This window comes from Aedes aegypti, chromosome 1 (genome assembly GCF_002204515.2).
Source record: "Aedes aegypti strain LVP_AGWG chromosome 1, AaegL5.0 Primary Assembly, whole genome shotgun sequence".
Lineage (NCBI taxonomy): Eukaryota > Metazoa > Arthropoda > Insecta > Diptera > Culicidae > Aedes > Aedes aegypti.
In genome coordinates this window covers 306,596,794-306,624,662 of record NC_035107.1, presented here as the reverse complement: position 1 = coordinate 306,624,662, position 27,869 = coordinate 306,596,794, and the positions used below count along the sequence as shown (strand labels likewise).

General features: G+C 37.8%; 1 protein-coding gene across 7 annotated transcripts in view; it reads left to right on the top strand.

Annotated features, from left to right (window-relative positions):
* LOC5565160 (ankyrin repeat and KH domain-containing protein mask) overlaps nt 1-27,869 on the top strand; it is a 146,853-nt gene that overhangs the window by 39,728 nt on the left and 79,256 nt on the right. For 4 of the 7 annotated variants that reach the window (XM_021838442.1, XM_021838445.1, XM_021838441.1 and 1 more), the window contains exon 2: nt 19,562-19,600. The exons of the other annotated variants lie outside the window; for them this stretch is intronic. In XM_021838442.1, the coding sequence (XP_021694134.1) occupies nt 19,562-19,600 (39 nt within the window). The remainder of the gene's footprint in view (nt 1-19,561; nt 19,601-27,869) is intronic. 7 annotated transcript variants of the gene reach the window in all.

Here is a 27,869-nt window from a genome sequence, read left to right as displayed (position 1 = left end):
ATTTCAAAATCGAAATTTGGTGGCCACCCTGTAAAAGCCGTCTGTTCCAACTCCTTCTACAATTTTTCCTGCGTCTAGTTAGATCGGAATTCCATCATGGAATCCCTCTTGTAGTCTTCACAGACCGCAAAGGACATGCTTCCCCGAATGCTTCCATAATGAAAAATGTAGTACAATTAACGGCATCATACACATCACTTGGATGTTAAGTGTACGGAGTGAATTCATGAAATTTGATCGCAACTGATTCGATATCGAGTTTCCAGCTTGTTCAATATACAGCTTCCAGTTTGTTCAAACAATATGTAGCGATGGATTCCTTATCTAAGACATGTCAATTCGTCTACGTGACTGATTCTGTTCGAGCAGAGCGTTATGTCTAACACTTCTTCTCTAGCATGGTAGCATGAAGGATAGGCAATTTCCTATATTAAGTAATCCAAGATCGGTACTGCTTAGGTATTTCATCAGACGGGAGCATCTCAAATAAATATCTGAGTTGCCCTTGATAATGTGATGCGCATTGGCGTTCCTGCCCAAAATCAGTGGAATGTCTTTTGATAATGTGGTAAATAAACCGAATAATAGACGTATTTCCTGTTTAGGTCACCAGCAGGAACACCAATTTTATCAGCTCATAAATCTCCAGTAGTTAACTTAGGAATAAGTGTAGCAACAATTGCGTTATCAATGAACACGTATGCACGAAGAATGGCACGCAAGTTTGCCATTTCATGTTTGCCGAAAGTAACAAAAACTGGGCCTTTTTTACTTACCTAGTGTATTTGAGTCCGCAAGGTTACCCAAATAGAAGTTCCCCTTACTTAAGCACAGGTTTCTGAAGTAGCGGCACTTGACCTGTACCATTTTGCATGAGTCTGCAAAGATTGATCATAGCTGTTTCTTTATACTGAAGATTGATCGGAGTTAGTTCAAAGTAGATGTAACGAGGGTCAGATAAGCATCGAGTATGTAATGCAATAATCCCTTATGACGTGCATTCTGATAAGGCAGATCTCATTGTTATTTAAAAAAGGTCCTCATCACAGCCCTAGGTTATCATATGGATGGTTCCATGTATAAACACAACTGTTTCGGGGATATTGAATTAGCAATCATAATCAGTATTGCAGCAATCGACAATTGCTGCATTGATGATCATGTATACCTCTGCATATTCATAAGGGTTGCGCTATCAACGCGATGCAATCGCTCTTGGACTGAAAATGGAAGATCTGGCAACACTGATCATCATTATCGGTTAGTGGCACCAATTGGCACATCTTGAGGCTGACTGAGACTAATTGAACTCGTTTTCAGTAATTACAGAATCGTTCTCAGCTCTGCTGACTGACAATTGCACTTGCGCCTTCATCTTCATAATCGGCTTCTGTCGTCCATCGAAGGTTACCCTCCCCTGGACGATCTTCCTTACCCCACGATGAAAACCGAGATGAAAAACTTCGCCACCTACTCGCTACCGCTACTGGGAGATGCTGCTGATGAAGTTGATGAGTGCGCCGATCGGCATGTGGAGAAAACGTGCTCGAACAGCGGGACAACGCTGCCAAGAGATGTAGTTCGCGGTGAATTACTCGATTTCCAACAAGTACAAACCGCAAACGCACAGGGAGCGAAGAAACTTGCAACCAGTTAGTTACCAGTTGCACCGGTCGGTCGAAGCTGTGCACTATTATATTTTTCGACAAGCATATTTCACGCCACACCGAATGATGGTGATGATGAAGAATGTGCAACGAATAGGTGCACGAGAGTACCTACTCTTCTCCTGCCCGAACCCGCAACCACTAGGCAGGGTTACGTCATCACCGCGGCCAGAAAAATGGAAACTAGCCAATGAAACTAGTGGAGAGGCATACTAGCAGAAAACACATACCCTCACAGGGGGGTGTGTGTGTGCATGTGGTTCAGATTTGGTACATTGGCAAAACCATACACAATGTGTGCGATGCTGCCCTTCACTCGCGGACACGAGCAAGCTCTTTCTCCGGTTGTAACGCACCGGACACAATGGTTGCGACATCGCTAACGCAATCTACTGGACAAAGGGTAAAATGTGTTCTGACCCAAATGATAGAAACATGAAGTCCTACTACCTACTTTGAACAATTCATAGAGAAGCTGTGGAATTTGACGCTTCCAACGCGTTTCCGCTTACAGTGTGGCGTGACCTTTCCGTTGTCGCTTCGTCCGGTTCGAACAGATGACTAGCACTACCCGACATTGCTCACGACTCGACCGCCCCTGAAGACGTGGTAGTTAACTCGCGTCTCCAAATTATGGGTTTTAAGTATTCTCAATGGAAGCTGATTGAGAACTTTTGCAGTCTTTCTGGACGACGAGCGAGTGCGAGCACAAGACTTGTCTTTATCTCGTTTGGCTGCAGCAGCGCAGCCACCCGTGCTTTTCCTCTCGCCACTTAATTTCGCTGCGCAAGCAGCATACATACAACACCCGTTTTAATAATCATATTGTTGCTGCTTCGAGAACGTTTCTCGACGGTGTCTCGAACGCCATCGACGCAGGGCTGGTAGCAGGTCTCTTTTTTAAAGACTTGGTCTGTATTTCAATGCAAATCTCGAAAAAGTCTAAAAGGAATCATAGGTGAATTCTCTGGGGTTGAAGATATTTTTATAAACTTTCCTGGTAGAAATCATGAACGATTTTTTTCAAGGAGATTCTAAGCTATCCGTGAAGCTACTCTTTAATTTATAAATAATTCTAAACAGAAATATAAACAAAACTTTTGAAAAAAAAAATATTCCGATAGGAAATTTTGGATGAGATCCTAGATAGAATCGATGGATGAATTCTTGGACGAATTAGGATACCCTTGAGAAATTTCTGAGAGAATCTGGACAGTTGCTGAAGAAATTCTTATTGAAATCTCTTGAGTAATTTTTGGGGTTATTCTTTAAAGAAATCCAGATTGAACTGTTAAAGACATCTTGGACGAAATTGTTGTAGGAATTGCTTAGGAAGTCCATAAAAATCGCTATATGAATTCCTTAAGAAATCTTCAGAGTGAAAAATATGTACAATAATACAAGCAGTAATTCATGTCATGTCTTCTTCTTCTTCTTGGCATTTACGTCCTCACTGGGAGAGAGCCAGCTTCTCAGCTTAGTGTTCTTATGAGCACTTCCACAGTTGTTAACTGAGAGCTTTCTTTGCCAAAGTTGCCTATTTCGCATTCGTATATCGTATGGCAGGTACGATGATACTCTATGCCCAGGGAAGTCAAGGAACTTGCCATTACGAAATGATCCTGGACCGACCGGGAATCGAACCCAGACACCTTCAGCATGGCTTTGCTTTGTAGCAGCCGTGGACTCTAACCACTCGGCTAAGGGAGGCCCCTAATTCTTGTCGTAATGTCACGAGAATTTCCAAAAACTGAAATATATCGAAGTCTGGACGCATTATTTGAAAAATCTCTAAAAAAATTTATCATGTTTTTTTTTTGTTATTTTCTAATTACTGTTTTGTCTCTTTTTTGTTCCTTTCTGGTCTCTTTTTTAAGTCACGAGCGCGTGAATTCCGGCGCGTATTTTCTTCGAAAATTTCTTCTCTTCGAAGAAAATGTGCGCCGGAATTCGCCTAGAGATCTCTAAAATTCCTATTTCTAAGACTCTCAGTCGCTACCATCCCTGGCATCGACGGCAAACAAGGGCGTGTGAAGACGACAACGACGACTTGTAGTGTGTCAATTGTCACTAACCACATTGCCAATCCAGCCGCTAGTCGACCGCCTTATGGCGGCTGCTGGTAAATCGATATATTGTTTTGATTGCCATGTCTGCTACTATCGGTTTATACTCATTGGTGTGTCTGGTCTTACTAGCAAACAGCAGCTATCGATGACTAGAAAACGCGTGTAACAATTCTAAAGGGCCGATGATCGAATTGAGAACAACTCGAATGTCGATACCATCCGATAGCACCTCTCAACACCCACAACCTATGAAAACATTGTCAACATAATCATAAATCTTATCATTATAAACCCAGTTTTCAATACGACCAATGGTCGAATCTCTCCATAAAGCGGGCCTACAATCGGAAAATTTCGCAAACTGTCATTGGCCTTAGCATGGCGAGAGGCCAATGATTCACTCTTGTTCATCCGTTGAAACCCAAAGGGACCAAGTTTTGGGCCAATACACGTTAATAAAATTCAACTTGGCTTATAAAAAGGCCAATGCAAATCAAAAATGGGCCAAGCACTTAACTCATTTTTTTTTCACATTTTTTGCAATTTTCAGAATAAAATGGATTGTTAACCTGTAGTAATAGTCACGAAGAGTGACTACTCAACGAGCAAGAACGAGGAATTGAAAATGTGACGAACAATGTTCACATCCAATTTGCTCAGATTCAACGATCTGACGATTGGCCCCTTTGAATTGTTACGCGAGAAATCGTCCTCCAGGGTTCGGCGTGAATGATGCTCATTATTGAACACGTCGCCGCAATCGCTGTTCGCTTCATGGTGGTCTAGTTGAGCAGCGTGGAAAAGGGTCACGTTGCACACAAGATAGTCTGCTGTGCTAGTTCTAATGAAGTGGTTGCTTCGTTAGGTGGAACATAAGCAGCTTCTTGAATAACAAGAGCTGTCGTGGAGTATTGTATTTAGGTAGCATTCTGTTTCACGCACTCAGCAGTGTCAATTTTGAAATAATCTGCTGACAATACGACAACGGTATACTATTCGATATCACTGTTCCACGTTCTACGGAATATTCTATGAAAGATATTCTTAGAATAACTCGTAAACCAATGTTGTTGAAATAATTCTTTGAAATATTTCTGAATTTTATCCCCTGTAGAAGCTGAATTTACCAATTGGAATCTGGACAAATGTTTCCTTAAGAAAGTCCCTTAAGTACAGAGAATTCACTCAAAAATTGTTCCATGACTTCCTCCAAGCGTTATTCCTCGAAATCTATTATGAACTTTCAAAAGAATTCTGAAATAAGTTCGACCACTTTATTAAGAAACTTCTGGAAGAATCTTTAGAGGCATACCTACAAGGGAAGGTCACGATGGTGTTACACGGGGTTTTCAACCGGACTATTTTTGTTAGATTCTATATGTCGAAATATGAAATACCCCAAAGCCTTTCGGGTGATGGACCAGCGGTTTAGCCAGGAGGGGCCCTAAAAGGGGCAATTTTGTACGTACATTATATTATTAAGCTAATTGTAAATTTGACAAAAATATTTTTTTAGTATTTATTGTGATGGTAGAGAACAGAATTGACATTAATGTATGTTTAAAATGTATTTTTTCCATGCCATAGGCGCAATCAGGATGGGTTTCTTCTTGGTTTAATATTCTAATAGAACCAAATTTGTTTTGGTGTTCATATTCCATGTTAGTTATGCCAATGGCATAAAAATACATTATAAACATATATAGATGTCAATTCTGTTCATTACTATCATAATAAATACTTAGAAAAATCTTTTTGACAAATTTTCAATTGACTCAATAATATTATATTAGTACAAAATAGACCTTTCAGAGCCCCTCCTGGCTACACCACTGGCCAAACAAGCTCAAGCTCAAGCTCAAGATTCAGTTCATTGAAATATGATTTTACGGATTTTTCGGTGAAACACAATTGTTTTCAACTAACTGTCAAAAATTCACCAAATGTTCTGTAAAGGCGAAAAAATCACAAAATTCTGTGGAACTTTCACATTTAGTTCGGCGAAGATGAAACAGTTTATTACTTTCACCAAAAATCTGTGAAACCAATTGTCGGCCATATTGACAACCGCTGGCTGATCCAGAATACTTCTTTCATCTAAGAACGTTGAACAAAGTGAAAAAATAGTGATGCAATTTCAAAATGTAACTAACTACCGTGGATAGAACTTCCAAATAAGTTAAAGTGATTGATATTTCTGTAGTTATCAGTTTTATTGTTATAAGTTACATTAAAAAACATTAAAAAAGAGAAGAATAACATTAAAAAAAGAAGAATAAAAATAAACAGGCTCCATCTCCATTGGATCTGTATTATTCAGCCTGTACTTAAAATAAATTTCACTGCGTTTCATGATGATCTTATCATTTCACGAAAGATTTTTCCATGGCCTTCGAATGACCAGCATCCATCAATGAATGCCTGTTAGCTCCGGAGTTTGATAAGTCTTGCCAATTCAACATATGAAAATAACAACCTGTATGACCGGTTTCGTTGTTGGTCATGGATCAATATTGGGCAGTGAATCAATTGTCAACCAACACGCAGCAATAAAGACATTGTCCTCTTCTATTCTTGGTGCAACAATTCTATTCCGCAATAACAGTTTATCACCACTTGAACGGAATATGACATAAGACGGGGTTGGTGGTCTGATGGCTACCGCTTCTGCTTCATAAGCAGAAGGTCATGGGTTCAATCCCAGGCCCGTCCCTTTCCTCGTACTTTGTAGTTGTATATCGCTCACTTGCTTCTATCTTCCATTCTAAATCTATCACACTCAAACTATTCGTTCATAGCTAACGCTAGAACCAGAGACGGACAAGAAACCGTTTCCCTAACGCTTCCATTCTTCCACGCGCATGCCTCTCCTTACGCCTGATTCATAGGAAGTCTGCTAACCACAAAAGCAAACCTCTCTGCCATGCCTTTCCCCCAATCCATACACTCCCGCATGAACTGGCGTAGATGCAGTGGTATATACGGTCTACGTGTGAGCCAGTATAATGCATCATCAATTTCTCCCCCTTCCCCACATTGGTCTGCATTGTGACGTGGCAGGCACCATTGTCGCCTTAAAATAGAAGATCACCAGCACTTATACACTGAGGATGTCTGTTAGTCCCAAGCAGTCATTCGGTTAATTCCTTGTGTAAATCCAGCTGATCTGGCGATACTGGAGTAGCAACTACGGGCGGCCAATCAAGCTCAAGCTCACTTGAACGGAATGATAGCTCACCGTGTGCCCAGCGATTTTCTAGACTTTACATTGCAATTTTCGAGAACTTTCCCCGTGTTGGTAAACATTGCCACATTATCGAACATCAATCATAACACAAATTCGATTTCATGTTTAAAACAACTGAGTAATCATGAATTGAAAAGGTTGCAACAATGTTGCCTCCTGAGTTTGTCATGACAATTTTTCTTTTGATTGTATAATAATCCGCAAAAGTTGGGACAAACGGTTGTGAGCGCGCCAGCTTTGTTATTTGTTTTTTGTCTATTTTAGTGACAATTTGATTCACTGGAATGGGCATTAGCTGAACTATAATGAACGAAAGCTAGCTAATTATTTTCTGAGACCACTAGTACATTAATAATTTCTACAGGGATTCATTCTTTCAGGACTTGTCTTAAGATTTTCCTCATAAATTCTTGTAGGATTTTCCAGAGAAGTCATCCGATAATTTTTGACTGATTTTCCAGCTTTTACTTCAGGTAATCTTCCAAACGTTTTAACAGGAATTCTTCTAGGAAACCCTACAAATGTTTATCCCAGGGAAGAAAATTTCTGATTAAAAAAAAACTAAAAATGGGAAAATCTACTAAAAAAAAGGCGTACAGAGATTCTACAAAGAGTTATCCAGCAAGGCTGATAGCGAGTCACTTGTTAGTAACGTGGTCACTGAAAGTCACTATTTGCAACAAAACAGTCACTTTTTCAACAACGAAAAAGTCATTAAAATCAATGTTTTCGAATTCTGATGACAAAGCAATCATAATCTGGATCAGTCTGCTACACTCAAACAGCAGGACAGTAATGTTTTACTGAGTTTTGTTATTCTAATTCAATCCCTTGTTTTTCGATCTGTACATCAAAGTGTCGAGTAATTGAGAGATTATTTACTTATTCTCTATAAGAATCCATATGAAATTGTACAGAATGTCTGAAATTTATTCCTTGGATTTCAAAAGTATTTTGTGATTAAATTTCTGGTAAAATTTTAATTTTTTTATGTCGGCTGAAATGTTAGCCGACATTTAAATTTAAAAATTAGGGTGCTTGAAGGGGTCTTGGCAGAAACAGGACGAATTTTCGAGAGACCTGCCGAGTGAATTTATGGTGCAATTTCTGGAGTAATCAACTGTAAATAACCACCTACATTCCGAAGGCATTTCAACTAAAGTCTTTCAAGAAAGAAGCCTAACACTTCTCTGAAATAGAATCTGAAGCTACCTTAGGAAGTGAAGGATCAATTTAACATGAAATCGACCTGACACTTTTCCCTCTTATAATTTTGAATTCTATATTGAGCCAGGAATCCCACAAGAGCTTTTTTCTAGCTTGAAAAGTTCGCAAGCGTACGGCAGGTAGCATAAAAATGCATAGATGATAAAGCCGTGCGGGAGAAACACCAGTAATTCATCAAGTATTTCCCAAGAAGTTTCAAATACAATCCGATTTTAATTGAAAAAATAATAATTTCAGAAAAACACAATCTGACAATTCCTGGAAGAATATCTCTAGAAAACTTTATGGTTTGAACCTCACAACAACAAAAAATAAGAGATCCATAACAGAAACTTTGGAGTAAATTCCAAGAAAGTACGTAAAATATTTTGGATTAACTTATGGAGAGATCCTACAAATAATTACTGAAAACAAATCATCATACTATTCTCGAGAGACTTCAGAAAGAATCTCTAAATAAAGGATTCCCTTACGATCCTCTAATCCTAGAGTGATTCCTTAGAGAATTTCCTGGTTGACACCTTAAAGAAGTCTTAAGTAGAAAACTCTGAGAAAATCTTGGGATCTTTGAAGAATTCCTAGAGAAATAGTTAATGGAAATCATCGGGAATCATTGGACGTATTCCTGGAAGAATCTTTTTGGAATCTGAAGATTCCCGGAGACATCTTAGAGAAATTCCTTGTAGCTTATGATCGAAATACAGAAATATTTGGATGTCGTATTTCTCGACGAGAACTGAACCACTAAGTCACGAAGCCGTTAGCTAACAAAATCATGATAATAGCACGATTCGAAAGCACTACAGTGGGAACCGAACTCCCGATTCCGCTACGAACAAATTGCAATTATTGGGCTCCGTTTAGTTTCGATTGAAGTCAACCAGAAAGAGAAGCATAGCGTTAAGCATCTGGAAGTCTCGGTAGGACAAAAAAATCAAGCTGTATTCATGTATTCCTCCAGTCTCTCCCTGCTGGTGGAGTTTTGCGAATGTTTTGGTTTTGTCCAGACCCCTATTCGCGTACATTCATTCGTTTACTGCTAAATGCATAAGTAAAAAAATTGCGAATCGCGAAAAAAAATCGCACACTTTTGTTGATGTATGGTATGGCTTCAGCGCCACTCGGCTGGATCGAGTTCAACGTACTTTTGACATTTGCTGCTCCTCTACGCTCGCTGCTATCTCATCGCATCGCTTTGGACGGACCGGATGACGAAGCGGCATCATCATCATCAGATACCGACGGCCGAGATTTGGTCAATGCACACATGCCGAATCTAGATATTGCGGGTTTGAAACTGCGCCGTCCTCTTTTTCGCACCGCTTGCCTGCCCGCCCGAAGTCGGCAAAGCGTGATTCGCGAATTTTGCAGCTTAGCGGTAGTCAGCGGCGGAAAAAAAATGTACAAAGCAACGTAATGGACAAACAGATCAGCCTCGGCCGCGGCGAATCGGTCGAACGGAGCTGTATGTGGTAGTGGCTTATTTTAGCTAGGCATTGGTTTTCCACTTTTTATTCGCGATTTGCTTCGTCCGTCCAGCTGGGCCGAACCGAACAAAAGCTTTTTTACTAGCGGTCGGGGCAAGCATTGGTGCAAAAATGTGTTTTTTCTCTAATGTTTAGAACAACAAAAGTGGATTTGTAAGTGCAGGGCAACCAAAGTGACTGATTCGCTAGAAATCCTAGCCCGAAAGGATCGAAGCCTTCTATGATCGGATTCTGGTATTGTTCATGGACTACGACACCACCAACAATGGTGAACGCACACCAGTACGAAATCAGTTCAGGTATTTCTTTTCTCTTGCCTGCAACGTTTCCATAGATATCCGTACCTAACATGGACCGTTTGATTGCGCATCGATGAAAGCAGCGCGCAGTATTGCAAAAATCTGCGAAAGTGTCTATTTTGAATGAATAGATAATTTGGCTATTTTGCTCTCCCTCTCTTTCTCGCATTCGCCCACCCCTCGCAAACTATCTCATTTTTCCGTCCGTTAAAATATTTCAGCGGAGATATTATCGCCATAACTGCAACTCTCATTGATCTCTGGTAAGGGTAAGGAAAAAAACGGACAGTCAATAAACACTAGCGCTGTTTCTTCTTCGTCGGGTGTTAGCACTATACACCACTTCAGTGAGACGAGTGTGAGAAGAGGCGATTTCCTATATTTAATACCAGACGTTGTCATCGTCACCCGTCGTGTGAGAATGCTCGACGACGAGGAGACACACCTGACTTGATCACTGAGTTACCGTCGACCAACACACGCGGAAGGCTGGTGCCAGTTTCGCTAATTTGAAAAAAGTTTGTCGCTCAAATTAAAGACTCGTTTGTAGTTTGGATGGAAGTGTTACCGATGGCAGAATTCTTCAATTAAGAAATAATGTACAACCTTGCGGTAATCAAGTGAAATTGAAATTACCACTAAAAGTTTATTTTTTCCTGAAATATAAAAGCAAAGCCTTACCATGTACAAAATCAGCTAAATCAGACAGGAAATCTTGAATTTTGAACACAGTGCGCGTTTCTTTTACAAAATTCGTTGTTGATTTGTAAAAAAAGCTCTGGTGGTATTTGAATCAGCAGCTCCGTAGATGCTAGACCCGTGCTTGAACCAACTAAGACACAATTACAAGTATTGCAAAAAAGTATCTGGGGGTAAGAAAGAAAGGTGAATGCGAAGCCATCATTTAAACCAGTCTACAATGCTTGACATCGAAAGATACAACTGCGATGGTGATGAGAGCTGAACAGGAACTTTATCAATAATTCCATTCTTCCTCTTCCTTCTGGCGTTACGTCCCAACTGGGACAAAGCCTGCTTCTCAGATTAGTGTTCTTATGAGCACTTCCACAGTTATTAACTGAGAGCTTTCTTTGTCGATAGACCATTTTTGCATGTGTATATCGTGTGGCAGGTACGAAGATACTCTATGCCCTGGGAATCGAGAAAGTTTCTTTTACGAAAAGTCCCTCGACCAGTGGGATTCGAACCCACGACCCTCAGCATGGTCATACTGAATAGCTGCGCGTTTACCGCTACGGCTATCTGGGCCCCCCATTAAAACCCCCTTAATTCTCTCTGCCATCCTGCAAGAAATTTCCGAAGAAACTTGAGAATAATCTACAGTAGATGGTCTTGCAATTTACCGCATATCACGAAGAAAATTCATTAGAAATCTTGTACTAAAGGTACTGCAAACACTCCGAATGCACGTATTTCCCAAAAAAATATTTGAAACACTGGCAAGAATCTTGAGAAACATCCCATTAGAATTATGCTCAAAGTCGAATCTTAGAACGAATCTCTCAGTCTGTTGATACGTACAAACTAACGCAAAACGCAATAAAAAAAACTATTTCCCTTCTATTTGCACTTGTTAACCATTAGGCAAATATATAACATTCAGCGAAAATCTACATGACAAGCCCAACACGCTGCCCTATGATAAGACTAGTATAAATGTGATTTAAACCTTTTCAAATCAGACCTTATCCACAAACCATTTTTTCGCTGAACTGTGCCAAGTTATAATTTGAGCAAAGTTTGCTAACCATCAGTACCGTTTTGCTGAGTTCAGCAAATTAGTTTGTCCTGTCAGCTGAATATTGCTTGGTAGGCTTAGTGTGGTAGACCTAAAGTTTACGAAAATTTTCTCGATAATTTCTTCGGAAAATTCCTGGAGTAAGTAACTCCCAGAGAGTTACTAAATGGAACCTGTCTAGAGAACTTTCTTCTGTTTTGAGTGAATTATGGATGTCTGATGATTTATGGAGTAGTTAGAAAGGAGTGTTTCAGGGAATGTATTTGAAATTCGTGAATAGATTCGCTAGATATCATTGTATGCTTTTAATATGTACTTTAAGGACAATGCTCATAACCGATTTTGCTCAAATGTCCCCACAATTCATTTCAAACGTTTTAATTTTGCTAGCGATTACTTTTGCTACACATGGATTTGTTCATAAATTTCCCAGAGTCTGAAATCGTAGTTTCTCCAAGATTTCCAAAAGTTTACTTATGGAATGTCCTAAGGAAGTTAATGGCAAATCCAAAAGCATTGAATTGTGCAATCCTTGAACAATTTGTAGATAAATTGATACTAATCAAGAAAAAATTGGTGCTCTGGTGCAAATGCGTCTTGAAAGCTCTTCAATCCGTATATTTGGTGAAATGAAGAAGGAACACTTGGCACGATAGTACTTTTGATAGTTGCTGGTTAAGTTGCTTTGGCAACTGTAATAGAGTTTGCCGGTAGAATCATTACTGAAAGCCTCTGAGAAGAATATGATAAAGATTATCTCATAGATTAAATTTGGTGAATATTGCTCCAGATAATATTGCATAATTTCAAGAAAAATCTGAATGAATTGTTAGAGAGCTCCAAATTTAACTATTACTTCTGGAAGAAACACTTGTGGAAACATCCAAGCAAGATTTCCGGTTTTGTAATCTTTGCCTCTGATTAAAAACTATAGATAGTCAGGGTGTCCATCCATCCGGGAAAAGCGAGAAAACTCCAGGAATTCTAAATGACCGGGAGAAATACAGGAAGTACCCGGGAAGTTGTAGGGCACAACGGAAAAAATAAGTTGTTTAAATAGAAGAATACTGGTTAGTTTCAATTTTACACACTATGGACGAAATTAAAACATGTAGATCCATTCCTAACTCTTTTTTGATGAGCTGATCAGAGATAGTTAATGGTTTCTACTATTTTTTATCAGGATCCTGTAAAATCTTTAGTATTCTTCAGTTAGATCTTCAGCAAATTTTACAATTTATACTGATCTCTTGATAGATCCTTTGTAGAGTCTAGCAGAGATCCTTACAAACTAGTGCATTGCTAATATATTTTCATCAGATGTCTTTCTTCATAAGAATCCGATAAAATCGTTAGTTTTCTGGTAAAATCTTCAGAAAATTTTGAAATTTATACCGATTTCTTGTGCGTTGCTTTGTAGACCCTTGCAGGAATCCTTACAGGTTAGTGGATTGCTAATACATTTTGTAGTAAATTGCATAAAAAAAAAACCTTGACTGTTTTTTTCTTGAACTTCTTAGCAGAATCTTTGTGGTTGGTGGAAAGCTGAGCTAAGAGTATTTCGGAGGAAACTCTTGGGAGATCTAGGTGGCTTTCTACGGAAATTCTGGCAGATTTGGCTCTGGTGATACTTTGTGAAGCTTTGTTAGGAATTCTGAATTATCTGTCCTTATGAATTATCTGATTTTGTATAGATTTCCGTACATTTACAGTATCTTGCCAGCTATTTTTATTTAGCAGACTCTATAGGAAAAAAAAGTCATATGGTTCATGGCGAGATATAATTTCTGTCAAAAAATCACTCTTTGGATCTGGATTCAACAAAAGACCAAGCTTTGTTTCAGGGACCAACCATGGACCATGCCTGATGCAGAACAGCAATTAAACCCTACTCTGTTGTGGAATTATGCCTAAGATTTTGATATACCCGTTATTTTGCCCACTTGACTGATCTTTAATACGTGAAGGTTATTTTGACCATGCCAAATATTTTCGGCAAGGGTCAGAAAGATGTGAGTGATTTTTGACAAGCAATTTGAATCGATAATTGAATTTCTATAAAATAGAAGGCCTTGTTTAAAAGCGAATCAAACAATCTTTCAGGTCTGACAATATATGAGAAAAAGGTCTATGAAGATTTTCCAATAAATTGTTTTTTTTTTTCAACTCCGTTTCAAACTGGCAGGATCAAAATTCTACGGTATCTCAGAATCAAAATTATTTATTGAATAGAGATTAACGAATTACCTATTTTATTTATATCTAGATGTTATTACAAAAAAAAAAAGAAACATGTCTGAAATCAGAACTGAGCCTTCTTAAAGAGCATTTTTTATAGTTTTTAGCTAATTTTGTTGTATGGTATCTGTTGATAGCTCCGTGATGCATTTCCGGGGTCCGCGGACCACACAGATAAAAATATTTCAATTTCAATGTAGTGCTTACTGAGGCATAGAGTAAACATAAACCAAATTCATCTATTGTTACGGCATTCCATTTAGTTTTCAACCAAAGATGCTTGAATGCTACATGACCGTGTACATTTAAAGAACATTTGATTAAAAAATAAGCGATTTATCGTTGACATTTTAGTTTATTTTGATGCTCCAAATATGTGCATGACAATAAACTTAAATTTACAACATATTTTTAGCTGTGCACTATATAATCGTTAGAGCAAAGAATGAACAAGATACCATTTCTCGCTTAACAATTCAAAAGGGCCAATGATCAATTTGTAAACAAATCGGGTTTTGATACCATTCGATAGCATCTCCCAACACCCACAAACTATGCAAAGATTGTCAACATAATCATAAAACTTACCGTTATAAACTCGATTTTCAAAACGGCCAATAATCGTTTTTTTCCAAATCATTCATTGGCCCCCTGCTTGAAACGGCCAATGATCGGTTCTCGCTCTACCAAGAGGGCCTACAATCGGAACATTTCGCAAACTGTCATTGGCCTTAGCATGTTCATTCATTTAAAACCGAAAAGGCCTAGCATTGGGCCAAGCACGCTAATAAAATTCTATATAGGCCAATAAAACAGGCCCATGCCTTGTTAAAAACCGAAAATGGGCCAAGCATTTAAACTCATATTTTTTCCACATTTTTGTCAGTTTTCAGAATAAATTCGATTATTAGCGTGTAGTAATAGTAAATTCTCACTCAACTAGCAAGAAATCCCATTGATTGATTTGAATACTGAGAAATACGAAATGAAAATGTGGTGAATAATATTCAAATCGAATTTTCTCAGAGTCAACGATCCGAGGATTGGCCCTTTTGAATTGTTACGCGAGATTTCCCTTATTGTCATTACGCAAGCCTTTCCTCGTGTTGACAACCAAAGAAAAAAATGTGTCATTAACCACCTATCTACGACATATATACACTCCGCATAAACTTCCATAGATGCATTCACGGGCAGTGATTCAACTCAATTTTGAGTTGTTTCAACGCGATTCCGTAGTTAAGCCCAATTACTTCATTTTGGCCTAATTTCCAAGGTCCCCATTAGCTAGTTTGCCTAAAATATACTCAATTTTGGGTTGATTAAACGCAAAACTAAGTTATTTCAACCCAAGTTTAAGAAAATTTGCATTTCAAGCATAATTTGTCTATCCGACGTATATGCAAAAATAAACAAATAGATTTTAGTTTTGCATGTGCTCAACAAACGCATAATCTGCATATTGAGTTTACTAAAGTATACTTAAAACTATTTTTCGATTCTTTATTTATTTTGTTTGCCTTTCTGCATTTTGCTCGGTGTTTTTCATGTAGCTACATACACCATTCGTTTTGCAAAGTGACGAAAGTGTCGAAAGTGTTAATGCTAGCACCAGTGGCGATTCCCTAATCTGAAATCTACCTGTTCCACGAATAGAAATTCTTGAATTTCAGCAACAAACTTGCATCTATTGTGAAGAGATCTGTTAGAAAGGACGATTCCAATAATTTACTGTTTGCTCTTTTAATCTAATTCTGCCGAACTAACCATTTTCAGATTCGTAGAACAGGTAAAAAATGAGGTTACGAGTCGCCTCTGGCTAGCACATACATCGTGCATACAATCATAGTAAAACGACTTATGTGCAGATTTAAAACATAAAATTTAATCAGCAGATACGTCATACTGTTACTGAATCACTAAACATGTGAAAAAACGAGTGATTTCACCCAGCTGACGAATCGGCATACTGATGAGGGACATCATTAGTATCCTGTTCGAGGCAATATTCCTCACAAATTTTCGTTCTTCGTTCGTTCGACGTCTGTGAAACTTCAAAACAAATATCGATGTACCGTCAAGCTACCATTCACCGTGCGTTTAAGAAAAATTTGCACTTCAATAAATTGTATAACTTTTCCAAATAATTTGATGCGTACTAGAATACCACTACGTAGCGTGCAATTATATAATAATTCAGGAAAAAATATAAAACTAGTGTTGGATAACAAACAATACTCTAAAAATATGTTTGAAAATGTCATGTTAAGGTCTCCTCGTACCGTTCTATGTCACCATTTACCGTGCACACTAGTGCACCTTTCACCGTGCATATAGCTTTCGTCATGATTTAATTTTGTATCTTAAAGAAACGTTGGTAATGGAGCAACTATGTTGCTAGTAGTGTACGCACTCATTTTTAAGAGAATTAAAATCTTCATTTATAATAAAAGCCATAAAAAGTTTATAAATTTACTTAATAAATAATTTTTCATTAAAATCGTTATAATAGGTTTGACTGTATTGTCCAAACCATTTCATATTCACTCAAACACTCAATATGAAGATTTCTAATCACGACATAACAATAAATCTAATATTATCGAATAATTTCAAGCTTGTTACAGTAATGCACGGTAATGGGAACCATACATATTTAAAAGGGTCCATTTACCGTGCATTTGGGTTTTGACTGAAACACAATAAAAAAATAAAAATTGCTTAAAATTTCATTGCTAATACGATGAAATACATCTAACTAGTAGTATCCACAGTGTAAACTTGTTGAAATTTTGAAAAATTTCATACTCTAACGTTAAAATGAAAAATGGTAATTTTTGGCGTTTCTACTAAGAGTGTTGATAAATATCATTATCAAACAGAATTCACATGATTTTGACTACATAAACTAGGTTTTTCAAAATACTTTGTGACGAAAACTACTTCATTTTATCAGTTTTATCTTTTTTTGCTGACAAAAGAATAATTTGTGAAAATTGTATGAATATTATGTAGGAATTTGTATATGTGCACGGTGAATGGAGCCTGCACGGTGATTGGTGACTTAACGGTATCTGATGTGACGCAAGTGCAAAATGATCTGTGACACAAGTGCCAAATCTGTACTCCTAATTTGGCCACTCTCATGAGAAATCAATGTGATTGACCAATTTAGGAACCGAAGCTAGATCTCTGGCCGAAACTGATTCTTGTGGCCTATATCAACCAAAGAGATTTAAAAAAGGAACAATGGTTTCAGCTCAGTTCGGATATTGTTCATGCATAATATGGATTGAAAGCATGCGTTTGACATGTTTGTAATATAACGAGGTCTTCCCATATAGAAAAGACATTTTCTCTTAGGATGGCCAAAACCGATGCTTTTACCATAATAGAGGTTAGAAACAGGTATTTTTTCAACTTATAGTAGACATAGTCATGAAAAAAATTCAACACATTTTGAACAGAATTTTAAATGCTTTACAAATGTATTCATCTGATTTTTTCTCGAGTTCTTTCAAGTGTTAGATTCGTCGTTTTGAAAAAATATGCTTGAAATGTTTATTAGTTCCTAGGGTTAACGGGATCCTACAATTTACTTTTTACTTTTTAATAATGGGGTTGTTCATATCTGACATTTTGGAATACCAATTAGCATCTTAGCAGGGTGGTAGGTCATTTGGCATAAAGTCGTTTGGCATAAAGCCGTTTGGCCAATAATTTCTTTTGATTGCTTATCGTTCTTTCTCGTTCACTATACAGCCACTGAAGACTATTATAGCACCTATTTAAACTGCACGACTTTTCGGTGAATCCGGTCATTCGGGGAACTGGCATTTGGGGAACTGACATTCGGAAAAATGGTCTGCTCTCGTATATAGGCTATTTTTGCATTATGCTGCAATAATAGATCTTTAGATTAGCTTTTAATATTTGGCTAATAAGCTTTCCCATTTTTTATCAAGTAATTTTCATCAAGTGTTACGTCCAAACAGGGGCAGAGCTTGATCTGCAGCGAAATATTCTATGAGCGTTCCCTTTATTTAAACTGTGAACTCTCTTTGCCAATTTACTATTTTCAAATATGTATATCGTAAAAATTTCAAGGATACTCTATGATCTGGGATGTAGAGAAAATTGTTATTCCGAAAAGATCTTCCACCAGACCCGTCATGAGTTTTATTTAGTTATGCTCAATTTTTTAGTTTTTTTTTAGGTTAAACAACCATTTTTGACATTCATTGTTTGGAAAATCTCTGAACGAACACCACGCTTGTTGGCAACCTACCAAAATATTTTGCTATGGGCTCGGTGGTGTTGATCTCGGTAAAAGATTCAAAAATACCGATATTCGTTTTAAGTCAATCATTATGCCAAACGGCCATTATGCCAAATGACCATTATGCCAAACAACCATTATACCAAACGACCATTATGCCAAATGACTTTATGCCAAACGGGGTACAATCTCTTAGCAGTAGTATATGATCTATTTAGAACAAAAAGTGCCTGTGGGCCTCCCTTAGCCGAGGGGTTTGAGTCCGTGGCTACAAATCAAAGCCATGCTGAAGGTATTTGAGTTCTGCCAAAAAGAAGATGATTTGTCATTACAAGTGTTGACATAGATCCTCAGTATTATTTCATAAAATTTTAATATACACATATTTATCTTTTTTCGTCATTACTAGAAATATCCTTATAATAGTTCGACATTATGAATGTCGACGTATCTTTCATCAATATCTTTAACTGTGAGACGTAACTATTTTCGAGTAGAAATCGTCTTTTTCCTTTTTATTCATGGATCGCATTGCCGTCTAGAGGTGACTCCTAGATCGTTTTCCCCCCTCACTAATCAACACCCTTCCCGTGATGATTGTGGAGATGCAGAGGTATTCATAATCAGTACACACTAACATTCCTTACCCATCTCTTATCCCATTCCTTATAATCCCTTATTCTTTTGGATCTTAATAATCTTACATTGGCATGTCTAAGCTATGCTATGACAAACAATCAATATACTTTTGAAAAACAATTAAAATAATTTAAACTGCTTTCGAAAATATCGTACTATTCAACTAGCAAGTTAGGAATTATTGTTCGGATAGCGACATTTTTATAACTACCAGTGTAGCCAGACAGTCTGAAAATGTTCCCTCATTTCCAACAATTATACCTAATTCAGTTCGTTCAATTCAATCAAATGTATAATGACCCTCATCCCAGTCCAACTCTCTCCCTCTCCCATACCAAAATCTACGCCAACGAGTGATGTAGGTCACGCGATTGTCGTCACTTGCATTACGTCGCCGCCACATGTGCTGCACTTCCACTTTCATTCGCGCTCGATTCCGCGTCAACCCCAATCCCCGAAAGCTCAAACCATCACCATTTGACCGTCAACCATGATACCTATCATAATCTCATTCCATTCTTCTTATCGTGTTCCGAACATTGTTTTCGTCATTGTCTCCCGTGTCCAAACTTTTTTTTTGTTTCTCTCTGTACCTACACGCATATACAAATTCTTTTTCCGGTTCTTTTTCTCTCTCCCGTCTCTTCTAGATTCTGCTGGCTTGTCTCTGTCTAAGGCCAGATCTGCTGGTAAGTGTGCCGCAATCACACCGTGCTTCTTCGAGAGAGAACGTCGAGTTGTGCCCATTCGCCGCCAATACATAGCCTATACCATAGTTTGTGTCAATATTCGATGATAAAATTGGATTTTATGTTTTTTGGTTCGTTTTTCAATCCTGATTCGGCCTTTGTTTTGTTTTTGTTGTTTTCATTGTTTCGACTTTCATACTAATTCATGTTTCGCATTTGCTCTAACAATCTATTCGGCGTTACGTTTCTTTCGTCGATTTTCATCGCACTAATTCCGTTTATTAGTTTTATTTTTCGTTTTACAAATTTCTCGTTTTCTTTTTTCTAAATTGACGCATCTAACCTGTTCCGCGCATATATCTCACCGACTGACACCGGTATCGCCCTTCAGCGTGCGAGAGCGAGAAAGAGCATTTCTGGCCTTGGATTAGCAGACGGCAAGTGAGCAGGATCAAGAATGCACTGACGAGCAATCGATTGTTCAACCGTGGGATTTGATGTATCTTCTAACCGATACGAAACGAAGGGGACCTCAAAGTCTTAAAGTCCTGTCCTCATAACTTGTCACGAATGTCTCTCTTTTGCAGCTTTTGCCAAATGTATGCGCTTCTTCTGTCCTAAATGTCGACTTGGTTTTGGTAACATTGCCGTTTTCGTTCGTTTGTGCTTGCTAAGTGCGCGTCAGTTGAGTTTGGGATTGACTCGAATGATGATATTTTACTAATTGGTTTGCTTGAAGTCATTTCATTAACACAATGATTAATCAAATTGGAGCCGAATGATGTCTCCTTGGGTTAAACAAGACCCGAGGACAGGGCTGGTAAGCATCATGACCGGCATGTTACAGGGCAAAAACTAGTTTTTAACTATCATGAGAGAAAACTGCCCGCCACGAGCTCTCTTTGTCATGTCGCAATGACTAATAGCGTGTAAAAATCTCGCATAACTTTTCAAAAGGACCTATGTAACAATAAGAGGTTCTCCTCTCTCGCTCTCTTTCGATTATCATTATAACAGAGCAATAGTAAAGTATTTGGCACGTTTTCACTATAGATCGAAAGACAATGTCCTTGGCTAGCGTTTAAAAAAAATACAATAGAAGACGTTACGATTTAAAAGAAAGTAATAAAAGAGAGCCTCTCAATGTTTCATAGGTTCTTCTGAAAAGTTACGCGATAAATGTTTGGTTTCATCATCAGAATTTTAAGCTTATGTATTAGTTGAAATCGTTATTACTTACAGTTATTAGTTGAAATCGTGGAAAGCATGAAAAGAAGAAAATCTTACAGTGAAATTAGAATTTTTTAATAAGAATTCTTGAAAAAATCATCAAGAAATTTCTTGAAATATTTCTGGAAGAATCTCTGCAGAAATTCCTGAAGTTATACTCAAATAAATAACTGATTTTTTTTTCGAAGTGGTCATGAACGAAAAGCTCGGAAAAATCATATGAAAATCCGTAGGAAAACAAATCATGGCTTCCTTGAACAACTTTGGGTAGAATGTGTCGAGAATCTCTGAAAGTATCACTGTTTAGCGAAATGCATCCAGAATTTGCTCCTGGAAATTTGTAGCATTTCAACGCTAGTGCCTTCAGTAATTTGACAAGAAATATCCTTGCAAATTTCAAAAGTTCCCCGGATTTTATTAAATTTTTCCACCGATTTTTTTAATTTCTAGAATTTGTTAAGGTTAAGGTGAAGATGAATCGAAGCCAAAGTTCAAATTTTCAAGAGCACGGATCTAAAAAACCAAACTTCCGTTTAAGCTGAAAACTAGCTGGTGGTGACCAATCGATTAGGTTTTCAGCTCAAACGGATGGTTTTCCAGATCTGTGCTCTTGAAAATTTGAACTTTGGCTTTGATTCATCCACCTTAAGGTTCTTTCCTAAAAATCCATCAAGGAATATTTCAGGTTTTTTGAAGAAATTCGTTATACTGCCAGGAAATCCAAAAAACATCAACATTTCCTCTCTCTTTCCCATGTTACGGTAAAGATGGGCGTGGCCGGGGATAGCGATATTCATGGTTTTGATATTCTTGTTAAGGATTGGATCAAGGTTCACTCCCTTGCCATGCTCCTGAAAGCAATCTAGATGAGATTATCCAAATAAAAAATATGAATGTTGCTAGTATCCAATCTACGAAGTATACCGTAACTACGCTAACAATAACTGCCAGGAAATTCAACAAAAAACCCCTAGGAGTTCCTACGCCGAATTTTTCAGTCATTCTTCCAGTCATTTTTATAGAAATTCCTTCAAGAATCCACTTCAAGAAATTGCTACCAAATTTCCTCAGGGATTTATTCCAGGAAATCTATTAAGAACTTTTGCAAGAATATCTCAATAAATTACCATGAATTTCTCACGAAGTTCCTGTATACATTTCTCTAGCAATTACTGCAAAACTTCTTTCTGGAATCATTCCAACAGTTCTTCCGATTATTTCTTGAATTTTTTTTTTGTAAAATCAAAAGTCCGTTTATGATTTTGCACCAGCAAATAATACAGCAATTATTCCAGTGTATCATCCGATCATTCCTATACAAATTTCTCAAGAACTTCGTTTGAAAATCCTGTGAGATATTATCCAAAGAGTCCTGGATTTATCTCGGTTATCTTTGCAAGAGTTCCTAAGGAATTTGGGCAGAATTTTCTCAAAAAAAAATGTCTCTCACATTTCCGAGGAATTCACTTAGTAATTTTTGAAAAAATCTTAGCGATTAGTTGAGTACGTCCGATATATTCGTGTATTAACTCTAGGAATCTCAGAAGGTATTCATGAAACTATTCTCAAAGAAATTCCTGATTTAAAACTTGAGAAATTATTACCGAAAATTTAGAGGAAAGTTTTAGAGGTCCATCTCTGGATTATTCCATTATTGGTTGAATCCTTAAAAAAAGATTCTAAGAGAAAGTCTAGGGAATCGATGGAAATATCTAACGATGAATTCCTAGCGGACTCTGACTTCTTCTGGAGCATTTCTTCTGCTTCTTCTTTCTGACATTGCGTCTCCACTGGTATAATGCCTGCTTTTTATCTTTGCACAGTTATTAACTGAAATCTTTATGTGCAAATTGACCATTTTTGCATGCCAATATCGTGTTGCAAGCTACGTACCTAAGAAGTTAAGAAAACTTCCATAAGAAATAGGTACTCGACCAGCAAGATTCGAACCCACGGTCCTCGGCTTGGTTTTGCTAAATAGAGCTGCCATGGTGCTTCCCAAACCGTTATTATCAGAAGAAAAAATCTCCATCAAATCTGAGCTTACCAGTCGTTTTCTATGGCTATGCTGCATGTATGGACAAATTTGTAAAAGAATCATAGGGCACCTTTTGAAGTTGTAACTACACGGATTCAAAGGAAATCGATGATATCTAAATATCATCTTGGAACCAAATTTGATTTGTCTAGTGATTCGTAACCTCTGGGCAAAATTTTGGAACACAAGGTCGATCAAATTTGGAGTAACGCCCTTTTTAGACCTAATCATTAGTGTGTAATTAAAATTAGATTCAATATGCATTCCAATAATGTTAATCATGTTCAAATGTGGTCAATAATAAACTAAAATTACATGTCATAAAAGGTTTTGAAAATTTTCTGAGTTTTCGTAGGCTCAAGCGTTTCAATATATTTCACATACAACACATGATTACTGCCTTTCTACGCATATTTGTCCCGTACTCCATAAGGTTTACATATAACATGGGACAAGTAGCCGTAGAAGGGCAGATTACAAGTATTACATTAATACGTTATCGCATAATGCGTAGTATGCCTAGTTGATTTTTTTTATCTTTATTGAACCCTACGGAGTTCAACATCGTTGCAAATTCACTTGCAGATCATAACTTAAAATATTTGTCTTGACTTTTATATAGACTACCACACTAAAAATTAGAGTTATGAAGACAATGTATTATTTGTAGCTGTTGTATCTCAAACATTCCAATTTCAAACTATAATCTATGCTGACTTTGGAACGGCTTTTGCAATCCAAACTAAGTCAATGGTCAAGCCTCTACAACAGAAATATGTACAATCATTGCGCTTCTTTAATTTTGAGCAGTTACAGCAATTGGTACATCTAACCCAGTCTTTAAAGAAAAGTGCAGCTAAAAATGCTTAATGTGAGTGTTTTAGTTTACCTAGTAATCCAGAATATCCTGCTAAAGAAACCATTTGAGATACGTAATAATATAAAATTGGCTCCGTAATGTTTTACATCACTTGAGCCAATGAAAAATGAATTAATTGTGGATAACTTCTGCGAAATATATAAGCATTTTATCGTTAACAAATTCTTCTTCTTCTTTCTGGCATTACGTCCCAACTGGGACAAAGTCTGCTTCTCAGATTAGTGTTCTTATGGGCACTTCCACAGTTATTAACAGAGAGCTTTCTTTGCCGATTGACCATTTTTGCATCTGTATATCGTGTGGCAGGTACGAAGATACTCTATGCCCTGGGAATCGAGAAAATTTCCTTTACGAGAAAAGATCCTCGACCAGCGGGATTCGAACCCACGACCCTCAGCATGGTCATGCTCAATAGCTGCGCGTTTACCGCTACGGCTATCTGGTCGTTAACAACTATTGAACATGATTAAGAATGCATTTGCAGATTTGACGGAGATTTTTTTAAACGGTCTGGGGAGCAACATGGCTGTGATTTCACCTAAAATGCCAGATTGAATTCATCAAGGTAACTTGAACGAAAATCTCAGAGCAATTTCTTAGCAAGTCTTCAAAAGAAACACATAATTAACTCCCGAAGAAAATCTTCTGAATAGTAGCTGAAAGAAATTTGAAGCAAATACTTAAGTTATTTGTATATCTACGAAAGTGTGACAGTACGTGTATAAGGTATTGGAAAAAGCGTGACAGAGGGGGGTCTTGAAATCCCGAAAAACGATGGACGTCATATTTGAATCTTCCCTATGGGGTCGTCCATTAATTACGTAAGGGGCTGTGGGGGAAGGGGGGTTAGAATTGTCTTACGCACCATACTATTTATTATTAATTTTCATACATGAAATCTTGCGGAGGTGGTTGTGGTTGAAAAAAAAATTGTCTTACGTAATTAAATCAGTTAGATTTCCATTTGTGTTAAACTTCAGTACAATTTGATTTGTTTGTTACATTTCGAGCTGAACAATGTGTAATTATATAGAAAACGTTATAGAAATGGATTGTTTGTTGAGATCGTTTCATACTGTTTTTCTATACGTTTCTCAAAGATCGTGTATACATTGGTGAGCTCGTTTTATACTATTTTGTAAAATGAATATTCAAAAGCAATAGTCTAATCGCCATCACAATTTTAAACTAATAGTTCATCAGTACGATTTAGTATTAAAAAAATACATTTGATTGTTTCGCTCGGAATTTGACTGATTTCGAGAGGAATCATTCAACCTTCTCGAAGTATATGGGACCACTGGCTGTTTCCACAGCTAATTGTTGGCTGAATATGTCCCGCAAGGTAACGACAAGAAGGTATAGGGATGAAGTCATTCAAATTGGCATCCTTTGAAAGATTTATTATGATACTTTAAAAATGTTGAGATGCCTTTATTGGATATTGCTAAGGTGACCCGAATCTCAAAAATATTATTGAAATATACATCAAAGTTCTCAAAAAGATTCGTTCCGGTGACTTTCTATTAAGGGTGGCCACACCAGCAACAGCATGTGTGGCAACCTACTAAAAATCGAAAATCGCTTTAGCTTGCCCAAGAAACGTTTACCCAACCGATGATCACTGCAGCAGGCTTGCAATTTACCTGAGTCATCTGTTGGCAAAACCTGCCTCGGAGATGTTACAGTTCACTGCTCATTTTGCTTCAGTTTAAGACGAAGGAGAAAATGCGCAATCACATACTGGATGCTCCTCCAACACCACACTGTTTTGTTGAGGGGAACAGCAGATGGCGCTCCGAACGAATCCGGACGACGACGGTGCAACGAATTTCGACAACGGCAAAACAACGGCGACAAAAACTTACTTTACGACGAAGGTGTACTATAATAGCCTTGCGTTGTGCATAATAGCAATGGTACTTCTCCACCTAACCTGAAGGTCTGAAAGATGGCCGGAGACGGAATAAAAACTGCACCGGTGAACAAAAAACGAATGGCATCCCTCCACCTCACCTCACCATATGGACGACCGATCTCCGGTACTAAACGTCGTAGTTTAATAGCGATTGGTGCTGGCGTCAGGGTGGTTCAAATTACAAAAAGGTGTAGATCGAATCTAACAATCTTCAAAGCATCTGTAGGGCAAGCGACGGAATCTATTGTGTCCGTTGTGCGAGTGTGAAAAGATATTCGTGTTCTGTAGATGATGGATTATCAAGTGGTGAGCTCGTTCTATGTTTATGATACGTTTTTATGGTGGCAACGTTTCCGTTATCTAATTTTCAATCAAATTATAGATGGTTCGTCACTACAAATGTCAGAAATAAACCTTTCTTCCCGTTTTACATAAAACTGTTGAAAGTTTGACATAATGCTCTTTCCATTATGAAGATAGTGAAAAAGATATGGGAGATGTAATTTTCTCATAATTTGAATCGCCCTACGCTGGCGCTTGGATAGATTTGCAACACTCGATGGATTAGTTTGGTTCAGATACGACCCCCAGATACTAATCTGGTCGCTATAATGGGAAAAAACAGCGCCTGAGAAAAAAGCCACCATATTGCAGTCGTAGTCGTACAGGTTGATGCTGGTGGAAGAAGCTATTAGCTGTTTGATTTATCGGTTTCGGAGTTCCATTTCAGTAGAGTTGCAAAACACCGTCCAATTTCGTTTCATCACACTGCTGCAATTAGAAATCAAGTGATTGAATTTCTTATCGAAGAGATGCTTGCATACAACAACAACAAAAAACTCGCTGTCGAACGAAGTAAATTTGTAGCATTAATAGCTATTAGCATTAACGGGCGGTGGCGTGAGTAAGTACTCAAGATCCGCTGGAGTGGAGTATAGCGTGAGAGGAAGTTGCGATTAGTGCACTTCCCCTCCGGCGCCCAAAGCACACCTTGCACCACCATTATGTGCGGTGAACAATCGAATGACGTGTGGGGACACTGCTAGTCAATGGCACCCGCTTTCACTCCCCCTTCCTGTGCGAGGTCACACATCGTCAATGTCAGTGGTTCCCAAACGCTTAGAATTATTAGGCCTGAAATCCCAATTTAAAGTCTCTATTTTCAATGGAAGGTCTCTAAAGTCTAAATTTTAACAAAAATGTCTATAGCCATTTGTTTTCTTTATTCTGCTAGCAGTGAATCCTGGTGCAAGGGTTCTAGAGGTTCTTGAAACCTTCAAACCTTCTAAAACGTGCCTATTCCATAAGTTTATTAGGAATTTCTACTAAGCTTCCACAAGGAAAAGTTTCATGAATTTGTTTAGTGGTTTGTCTAGAGATTTCTTCTGGAATAATTTCAAGCCCACTTCTATGGAACCGTCTAGAAATTTCTCAAGAGTGGTGGAGAAATACCAAATCTCAGAGGAATTTCTCCAGAGTATGCTCCGTTTAATCCTTGAGATCTCGAACGCTACTACCTAAAGTAATTTACACATGAATTACCGTATAATCGAATGAAACTGATGAGTTGAGTAAAATTGATGATTATACCTATATACCAATTTCTACAAATAAAATAACAATATCAATGAAACTTATACCAATTCCAGTGTACCAGTGTAAATTCTCATCATTATGTATTAATCTAAATATTCAAGTAACACGTCGAAGCCCTGGACGAATGCACTTCAAGAATTCATCCCCGGTTATCATCAGGATTGGTTCCAATGAACTTCTCCAGAGATTATTCGGTAAAATCTATTACAACCTCTACGAGGAGTTCCTTAATCAATTCGGCCTGGGATTTCTTATGAAGTTCCTCCAGAAATTTCATCCATTGATTACTCCAGCAGTTCTGGGATAATTTCTCATGTAAATTCTTCATGGACTCACATATTTTAATAATACAGCATTTCCTCCGACACCAACATGATTTTTCAGGAATTTCGTCCGATATTTCGCAATTCCTTCAGAAAACTCTCCACAGGGATGGTAGCAGGTCTCTTTTCAGTGACATGGTCTGTATATTTATACGCGTCTCAAAGTCATTTTATTTTACTGATTCTGCTTGTAGTGAATCCTACTGCCAATTTCAAGAGGTTCCAGAGAAACCTTCAGAGACTATCACTCGAGTATGTCGCACGTTTTTCAGGAAAAAAGCTTT